Source organism: Eleutherodactylus coqui, chromosome 8 (assembly GCF_035609145.1).
Source record: "Eleutherodactylus coqui strain aEleCoq1 chromosome 8, aEleCoq1.hap1, whole genome shotgun sequence".
In the NCBI taxonomy this organism is placed as follows: Eukaryota; Metazoa; Chordata; class Amphibia; order Anura; family Eleutherodactylidae; genus Eleutherodactylus; species Eleutherodactylus coqui.
This window is the reverse complement of record NC_089844.1, coordinates 207151450-207160943: the sequence shown is the minus strand read 5'-3', so window position 1 is coordinate 207160943 and position 9494 is coordinate 207151450. Positions and strand designations below refer to the sequence as shown.

General features: G+C 55.7%; 4 protein-coding genes across 4 annotated transcripts; 1 reads left to right on the top strand and 3 right to left on the bottom strand.

The window, feature by feature from the left end:
- Positions 1–622: 622 nt before the first annotated feature.
- Positions 623–1063, bottom strand: LOC136577772 (histone H2A type 1-like). The gene has a single exon (XM_066577694.1). The coding sequence runs from the start codon at positions 1061–1063 to the stop codon at positions 671–673; it is 393 nt and encodes a 130-aa protein (XP_066433791.1). The 3' UTR covers positions 623–670.
- Positions 1064–1398: 335 nt separating this feature from the next.
- Positions 1399–1805, top strand: LOC136577771 (histone H2B 3-like). Its single transcript, XM_066577693.1, is given in 2 exon segments — positions 1399–1474; positions 1477–1805. Coding segments are annotated over 2 exon segments (378 nt in total). The 3' UTR covers positions 1779–1805.
- Positions 1806–4828: 3023 nt separating this feature from the next.
- Positions 4829–5239, bottom strand: LOC136578099 (histone H3). The gene has a single exon (XM_066578001.1). It carries the CDS (start codon positions 5237–5239, stop codon positions 4829–4831), a length of 411 nt encoding a protein of 136 aa, XP_066434098.1.
- Positions 5240–5871: 632 nt separating this feature from the next.
- On the bottom strand, positions 5872–6540 carry LOC136577770 (histone H1-like). Its single transcript, XM_066577692.1, has one exon. The coding sequence runs from the start codon at positions 6538–6540 to the stop codon at positions 5890–5892; it is 651 nt and encodes a 216-aa protein (XP_066433789.1). The 3' UTR covers positions 5872–5889.
- Positions 6541–9494: the final 2954 nt, after the last annotated feature.

Sequence of the window (9494 nt, the reverse complement as noted above, 5' to 3'; positions counted from 1 at the left end):
GAGGTAAAGAACCCTCAGATACACCCCCTAATCCCAGCCCTACGACGGGCGGTGGATTCATCTACCTGCTCCACCCGTAACGCAAGAGGACGTCTAATCCCTGTAGGTTTACTATAATCCAAAACCAGCCTGAGCCGTGCAGGGCTCTGGGAAAGCTGGGTGATATAGCCCCACCTCCATAAAAAAGGGCATGGCTGTGGAGTGACATGATGAGCGCACTTCTAAGGGGGCGACCGTGCAGAGCTCTGAGAGGGCTGGATGATGCGGCTGCAACGCTTTGTAAGCATACGGCCCACGCAGGACCCTGAGAAAGCTGGGTGTTCTCTCCGAAACACAACTGAAGCGTTCCGATTCTTGTATATACGTGACCTAACAGAGGACTCTGTTAACCCGTTATCGCACGGACTGGTGAGCGAGTCCTACAGCCGCCCGTCCTCTGGACATGAGGTCACCTAGAGCAGGACGATTGTGCGCTTCTGCCGGTGACAGGGATGGCCAAATTGGCATCCGCCCCAATCTCTGCCTCCTTGTGGAAAGTCCAATATATTGATATAGTTTCCCGGCGTACCGGCGACCGAGTATCACAGCATAGAAGCGGCGCAGCTCTGTTGTAAGGAGCATGTGGGTGGCTCTTAGAAGAGCCTTTGGTTCTATGGAGGGATCGGCGCGATCACTTGCTCTTGCTCGTCTTGCTGCTCTCGGTCTTCTTGGGCAGCAGCACGGCCTGGATGTTGGGCAGGACGCCTCCCTGGGCGATGGTCACCCCACCGAGCAGCTTGTTCAGCTCCTCGTCGTTGCGCACAGCCAGCTGGAGGTGACGGGGGATGATGCGGGTCTTCTTGTTGTCCCGGGCGGCATTGCCAGCCAATTCCAGGATCTCAGCGGTCAGATACTCTAGCACTGCTGCCATATAGACCGGAGCGCCGGCGCCCACCCTCTCAGCGTAGTTGCCCTTGCGAAGAAGCCTGTGCACACGGCCGACAGGGAACTGCAGCCCTGCCCGGGATGAGCGAGTCTTGGCCTTAGCACGGACTTTGCCTCCTTGTTTGCCGCGTCCAGACATCTTCTAGCACTTGAAAGCAGAATTAGGATAAAACACTTTGAAAGTTGTGATAACGAGAAAGCGCAGTTCTGTTGATTTTTATAACCTGCGGCTCCGCCCTCCTCTCCTCCAATTGGGTAGATTTCAATCCCCCCAATAGAGGCCAGACTTGAGGAAGAACCAATGAGCGGCACTGGGCGTGGCTAAGACTCTCACAGGGGTCACATGTTTTGCTGCTCCAGTAGAACAGCAAGCAGACGGCGGTACTCATTTGCATGGCCCCGCTATAAATACCGCAGCGCTGGGAGGTGCAGGAACACTGCTCTCTCTAGTTGGGAAAGTATCTCTACGTTATCATGCCTGATCCCGCCAAGTCTGCTCCAGCGCCCAAGAAGGGCTCCAAGAAAGCCGTGACCAAGACTCAGAAGAAGGACGCAAGAAGCGTAAGAAGACCAGGAAGGAGAGCTATGCCATCTACGTGTACAAGGTGCTGAAGCAGGTCCACCCCGACACCGGCATCTCCTCCAAGGCCATGGGCATCATGAACTCCTTCGTCAACGACATCTTCGAGCGCATCGCAGGGGAAGCCTCCCGCCTGGCTCACTACAACAAGCGCTCCACCATCACCTCCCGGGAGATTCAGACCGCCGTGCGCCTGCTTCTGCCTGGAGAGCTGGCCAAGCACGCCGTGTCCGAGGGCACCAAGGCCGTCACCAAGTACACCAGCGCCAAGTAATCTGTTCCGTGGCCCGCCGTGCACGATCACCCCAAAGGCTCTTCTAAGAGCCCCCCACCCCGTCTACAGCAGAGCTGTCACCTCCCGGTTGTGTAGGGAGCGTCCTCGTTTGCTCCTCTGTAACAAAGGTTGTGTATACATCGGCTCGGTTACTTAGTCCCCTGCGTTGCACAACTCGTCTTTGTCTCTGTGTACCGGAGTTGTTCTCTGTCTATGTACTGGATTTGAGGAGATCTTCCCTGCAGCCCTACACAACTGTATCTCTGTCGGGGGTCGCGATGCTGATTGCGCTGCAGATTAGGGATACGTGCGGTGACCGAAGCCGCGCTATGCGGACGCCTCCATAGAGGTGGGCGCTACGTGGATTCGGTGATGCAGCTGCGGACAATTAGCCATTACAGAAGCGGCAGCGTTTTTGCCACCGAGGTACCCGGAGCACAGTGCGCCCATGACTGGATTATGCTGTGGGCTGAGGTCGGCGTGGTGGCTACACGAGGCGGTCGACGTCGGAGGGGGATGCCGACCACAAGTAGCAGCTGTACTGGAGTGCTCGGAAGGCAGAAGACTACAGGGGATATGCGGGTCTGCGCCCTAAAGCAGTGGGGTGCACAAAGGGAAAGGGGTAGTAGGCAGACGACATGCTGGGGGCTGTAGTACATTGTAGTGAGTAGCGGAGGCAATCGGGGATGCCTGAAAATAAGAGGCTTGAAGCACTGGGGGTGCTAGGAAAGGGGAGGGGGGCCAAGAGGAGAATAGCCTCACCTTCTCCAGCTGCTTATGTAGAGACGCCCATGCCCCTTTTGAACCCTTTTTATCGAAGTTGCCATCAGCCACGTCCTCGGGCTGACAGTTCCACACTCTCACTGCTCTTACAATGAAGAACCCCCTTCTATGTCGGTGTAGAAACCTGAGGGGACCACAGTGACAGCGGAACCGGAGAGGAGATGGCAGTCACCAAAGTGGCAGCCTTCCCGGGTGCAGGGACCGGAGGGGAGCGAGAACCAGAGTGGCAGTGCCCCGCAGGGGGACTGTGAGCATTGACCAGAGCGGCAGAGGCCGCATGTGGAACAGAAGAGTACCGGGAACCAGAGGGGCAGTGCACCGGCTACAGCAGCCGCATGGGGAACGGGGGCGGGGACCATAATGGAGCAAGGACCAGAGTAGCCGCGGCAGCAGGGTGAACGGAAGCAGAGACCATCGTGGCAGCGGCCGCAGGTGAACGGGAGCGGAGATGGCAGTCTGGCATGGAGAACAGCGGGCATCCCTTCACAAAGAGGCGCAGGCTGGATTTCTCAGAGACCAACCTCTTCCCTAGATTAATTTAGTGCTCCGGCTATATCACCCAGGTCTCCCAGAGTCCCGCAATGGGAAATCAGTGCAGCACTCTGGGAGAGCTGGCTGCTATGACGGCAATTCTATGTAAAATGATGGCTGTGCGGGTCCCTAGGAGAGCTTGGTGCAATTTGCAGCACTTCTACATGAGAGGACGCCTCCAATATGGTAGCACTACACGGATTAAAGGGCAGGCCGTATGCTTTAGTACAAGGAGGACATACACTCAGTGCGCCGCAGCCTGCTTCCTGGTAGAAGAGAAGATTCCCTGGCATTAGGGGTCATCATGGTGGGGGGTATTTTTAATAGAACGCTTAAATCTCTTATTTGCAATAACTAAAGTATGTATGTGCGCATCTAGGCATTTATTTACTTTGTCCCCGCCCCCTCTCTCGAGTATTAGTTAAGACAACTCATTTTAATGATACAAAGACCTTGCGGGAAGGCGTCATGAGGGGAACACGGCTGACTATAGCATACGCAAAGAACAACAATGGGCATAAAGTGTGATTCAAAGGGTTAAATGAGTTTGGCCACTAACAATGCCAACGCATAAGGGGTGATGGCAGGCATCTGCTATAGGGCGGATTACACGTATCAGAACAGATGGGCAATCAGACAGCAGCGGCGACCCCCCACAAAAAGTTGTATTACAGCCTTTCCTTGGAAGAGGTGGGCGGCTCTGAGAAGAGCCTTTGTGTTATGGAGAAAGAGCAGAATTATTAACCTCCGAAGCCGTAGAGAGTGCGGCCCTGGCGCTTGAGCGCGTACACCACGTCCATAGCGGTGACGGTCTTCCTCTTGGCGTGCTCGGTGTAGGTGACGGCGTCGCGGATCACATTCTCCAGGAAGACTTTCAGGACGCCGCGAGTCTCTTCAGAGATGAGGCCGGAGATACGCTTGACGCCTCCCCTGCGAGCTAGACGGCGGATGGCAGGCTTGGTGATGCCCTGGATGTTATCACGGAGCACCTTCCTGTGCCGCTTGGCACCGCCCTTCCCAAGACCTTTCCCTCCCTTACCGCGACCAGACATCTTCCACGATGTAAGCAGAAAGCAATTGCCAACCAGTTCAAGCGTCCTCCCTTATCTACGCGACGAGCGGACCAGATTGAAATCAGTAACAAATGACACAAGTTTAGGCGTTCCTATTGGGGCAATTACATGTTGGCCACTCCCCTCTCCTTGCTGATTGGTTTAACACAGAACCGTTTGGAATTTTGAATTGACCGCGTATTCTTACAATTCTCAACAGTTTCCCGGCCGGTTCCCAATCCCATTATGCGGTATTAATTAGTATAGTTTTGTGTATTTCTTCTTCGTACAATGAGATAATATCCACATAAATACATCCTCAACACTAATCCCTTCCCGGCCCACAGGCACTGATAGATGCCTCATACGGACACGTTTGATCAACCACGTTCATAACAGTCTGCCGGGGAGTCAAATCTCTTTCTACATTTGAAAGATGGGAGAATGGCATTAATTAATTGAGGAACTGACTAGGTCACTGAAGGGGTTAACAGACCACCTCCTGCTGACGAGAGAACATTATTGGGGAGAGGCGGCACCAGGGTACACGGCGGCGCACAGGCTGGCTGTGTACCCGAGGGAGAATCGGAAGAATGACAGCGGAGGACAGGATGCAGCTCGTTTGAGGAGGATTTGGTGGCTCTGAAAAGAGCCTTTGTGTTCCATGCGGTGCCCAGAGCAGATCTAAGCCCTCTCTCCGCGAATCCTGCGGGCCAGCTGGATGTCTTTGGGCATGATGGTGACCCGCTTGGCGTGGATGGCGCACAGATTGGTGTCCTCGAACAGTCCTACCAGGTAAGCCTCGCTGGCCTCCTGCAGGGCCATGACCGCTGAGCTCTGGAAGCGCAGGTCAGTCTTGAAGTCCTGGGCGATCTCTCTCACCAGGCGCTGAAAAGGAAGCTTACGGATCAGCAGCTCGGTGGACTTCTGGTAGCGACGGATTTCACGGAGAGCCACTGTACCTGGACGGTAGCGGTGAGGCTTCTTCACTCCGCCGGTGGCAGGAGCGCTCTTCCTGGCGGCCTTCGTAGCCAGCTGCTTGCGGGGAGCTTTCCCTCCGGTGGATTTACGAGCGGTCTGCTTGGTTCTGGCCATAGCTCTACTGTAGAGATGCACACAGATGTGATATGATGGGAGCCGTAGACAGAGCAGAGCCTTTATACCCTACTTGCTCTTCCCTATTGGCTCTTAGAAACAACGCCCCCTACATCTCATTGGCTTTTTCAAACAAACCACTAGCCCGCCAAAACGCTTGATGCCCGCGACCAATCAGCAGTCGGCAGAGGCTGGCCCCACCTCACCCTATCAGGCCACTGCATGATACGTACGGGTGTCTGTGAAATCATGTTCTCAGCTGCTTCCCTGCATTGATATGTCCGCAGAAACACGCACTCCACGCTGCACGGCAGTCTCCCCCATTAGAAGCTGCGCTGATTTTATGGGAAATGCATTAGGTCAGCGAGTCCCCTCCCTCTTCACACTCAGCCCGGCATCCATACACGCGTTGTATAGGTCACAGTGCCCAACAGGAACGGGGATGATGCGGCGACAATGTCTCGTATTACTCCCCCTCTACAGCCTCCCCCTCGCTCCCTAGACTCCCAACTGATATGAAGTCCCCTGTAGCCGCTATGGGGCGCTGCTATCTAGAACAGAATTCGAGGCAGTGATAATACAGCTCTGCGGTGAGAAGGTGGCGGCTCTGAAAAGAGCCTTTGTGGGGTAAATGCATGGGCGGCTTCAGCTTATTTCTTAGCCGCACTCTTCTTGGCTTTAACAGCCTTCTTAGCCGGACTCTTGGCAGCTTTGGGTTTGGCCGCCTTCTTAGCCGGACTCTTCGTCACCTTCTTGGGCTTTGGGGCGGCCTTCGGCTTTGGGGCTTTCTTCGGGCTCTTGGCCACTTTCTTGGCGGCGGCCGCTGCAGGTTTCTTTGCTTTTTTCGGGCTTTTGGCCGGAGCCTTCTTGGGCTTCTTAGGAGATTTCGCCGCTTTCTTGGCTCCAGCGGGCTTCTTGGGCTTGGCCGCTGGCTTCTTTTTGGCCGGCTTGTCCTTAGTCTCCTGCTTCTTGTTCAGCTTGAAGGAGCCGGAGGCGCCGCTGCCTTTCACCTGGAGCAGGCTGCCCTTGGTGACCAGAGACTTGACGGCCAGCTTCAGGCGGCTGTTATTCTTCTCTACATCGTACCCTCCGGCAGCCAGAGCCTTCTTCAGGGCGGCTAGAGACACCCCGCTGCGCTCTTTAGAGGCGGACACGGCTCTGACGATCAGCTCCGACACGCCGGGACCGGAGGACTTCTTGCTTTTCTTGGCGCCCCCTGCGGCGGATTTCTTCGGCTGCTTCTTGGATTTGGCAGCCGGCTCGGCGGCAGGAGGAGCGGCGGCTGGCGCGGTTTCTGCCATTGTGTGCTGCGGTAATCAAATAGTAAAACTCTCCTGGAAGAGAAACTCTGAGAGCGGCGCTGGTGGCGCCTCTTATATGTACAGCGGCCGCGCTCTGATTGGCTCGTGAGCTGGCCCGTCCTGAGCTGCTATTGGCTGACACTGAGCACAGCTACTGCCTTATCCCATCCGGGCCTCCTCTCCGCTCCGTTCTCCTCTTGTGCTTCCCTGCCCGGGATAAGAGTCCGTTACCGGTCAGAACCGGACAGGAGAGCTCGCTTTCAACGTGACTCCTCACTCTCTGACATCTCATGCAACTGTTTATAGCCGCCGCTGGCGGAGGTTCCGGGGAGGAGCGGAGAGGAGGCCACGAGATCTTCGCCATAGTTCTCCCGATCTGCACATCACCGCGTATCTGCGGAGATAAAACCGCTGCGGGAGCGCCTTCCCTCTATTCCCGGCCCTTGTCACCATCCCCGGGATTTACTCCACAATCTCCATCGTGCAGAAGCTGATTGCACAATGTGAGGACGACCAGGAGCTGCCGAGAGCCCAGAGGTGTAGCACAGGCGGCGCCTCCGCTCACTGCCAGCTCCCGGGTGCTGAATGTATACTGTATATACTGCAGACTTCTCTATACTGCGGCGCAATGTAAGATGAGGAAACCCAGTACCCCCCTGTACACTCAGACGATCGGGAATGTCACACGTTATCGTCCCTTTAATACCCCGGACATGATGGGTGTGGTTGTCCACAAGAAGAAGCGATTCTTCTTCTCTGCAGGTCCATCTCCTCCCGCGGGCTGCTGCCCGTTCTATATCATCCTAGGGATATCATGTGCTGGACGTGACGGCCATTGCATCGGCTCTGTAGTTCCCATCAATCGTTGACGGTGAAGATGGAACTTGGGATTCTGCTGAAGAGCGGTGGCATCTAACAACGCTCTAATCGGGATGTAGATCGCCAAGAAATGACGCCTGAACAAAGCCTTCTACCCGCGGGTCTCCTGCAGCCGGCGATGGCCTGTCAGTCACTGATGTCCGAGCGGAGCAGTGATACAGCGGGACTCTCAGCGCCAGATCCAGTGCCACAGTCGGTGACATCGTACAGAACCCGCAGGGAGGGTTCTACTGTAGATCCCCGGGGCAGCAGATGTTGTACAGTGTCCGCTGGGATTCCTATGGCGGAGCGTGTTGGTCCAGAAAGCTTTCACAGACCCTGAAGGACCATCGGTACTGTGAGACCCCCCGCTTCCCCCACAACCCGGTCCCCAATACCCCTCCAGATCGCTAATCAGCTCTCCTATTTAGCGCCCAATGAGGCAACCCAGAAAGAGCAGTGCAGGGGCAGCTAGTGGAGCTCTTGTTGGCAAGCCGCTGCTCCGACCGAACAGCAGCGCACAGTCATCGGCAGAGCTGGCCACCAGCGGCGCCATGGGCAGCGAGAGCGGGGTTCGCCGTGGCAGCGGCGCCAGTGCCATCGGTGTACGGGAGCGGAGGCCAGCGCGTAGGGTGACAGCGGCGCCGGCTGCTGCGGCCGACGGGGACAGGAGCTGGGAGCAGACAAAGTTGTCCAGCGAGCGCCCGGGGGGAAACGAGCGTAGATCTCTATCCGGCGGGAGATGTGTGAGACAGGACCAGAGATGGGAATCCGCCTGGGAGATATGTGAGCTTGCCAGGGGAATGGGCGGTACATGTGGGGAGGTGTGTGTGTGCGGCAGCCGGTCCACCGTTGTGCCCCTCGCCTAGACGTACCATCTAACTCGGGGCTCCCAACCCATGTTTCCACCCTTACATCCGCTGGAGACATAATGCACCAGGGCCGCTCAGCTGTAAGTGAATAGGAGCAGCGCAGATGGTACGGCATCAGTACAACTGTAGCTGAGCTCCGTCTCCCGGCCGGCCTCCAGCTTCCTTCTCAGTGCAGTAGGGTCACTCCGGCTTTGCTGCACCTCATGCCCTCCCATGAACCCTCCTCCGGGCAGGTGTGAGGGGAGGGGGCAGCGCTCTCTAGGACGGGCTCTCCTAGCTGCCTCGGACGCTGCCCTTGTTCTATGTCTATGTGATGCCTCCGTGGGGAGGAGGGGATAATAAATACCATCGGGTGGCATCAAGAAGCTTCACGGAAGACAGCTCCCTGTCCGGGCTGCCCCATGCGTGACTTCCCACGGGACACCGGCCTAGCTATGTACATTTAACCCTTAACCCACTAGTCTCCGGTCACTGTATCTACCTGCAGTCATACATGTAAAGGCAGTAGCCGCAGTACACAGTGCGGCCGGCGGGTCAATAATCTGCTCACAATGACCAACATGGACATACAATGGAGAACAATACAATAAATGAGTTCTGAATGTAATGTTTATGTAAAGGTCACCGTGTCCGTACAAAGGGTCTAGTGTTCTTGTGTCACATTGTGTGCAAGTAGTAGCGGTAAAGGGCAACCTTTAGGCTGATATCTTGTCACGGAGTGTTGTTCAATCTTTGGCAATCCGTTCTGATGCCCCGATAATAGTCGGCCCTGATATATGCACCCCGTCTACCCTGATACCCTGCCTCCATGACCTTCACATCTTGGTGGGATCGTCCACCTTGCTCATGGCTGAGGGCACCAAGGTTTTCCGGGAAGTTTCCACGATGGCTGAGCAGAAAATGCCCCTCCATGCTGATGTTGTAGCATTGTGCAGCTCCGGACAAACTCCGCACAAACCATCATTAGCAAGGCACACTTTAGATAAGCACCACACTACCTCCAACCAAGCACAAGCACTGCCTGCGGGACACACCGCTGCCTCTTCTCCTGAGTTACAGTATAGTCAGACCCCAGTAACATTTCAGTTTCAGCAGTATAGGCAGAGCCCAGTATTAGAAACATTTCAGTAGTAAGAGTATAGACAGACCCCCGTAACATTTCAGTAGCAGCAATATAGGCAGAGTCCAGTATTAGTAAAATTTCAGTAGCAGCAGTATAGGCAG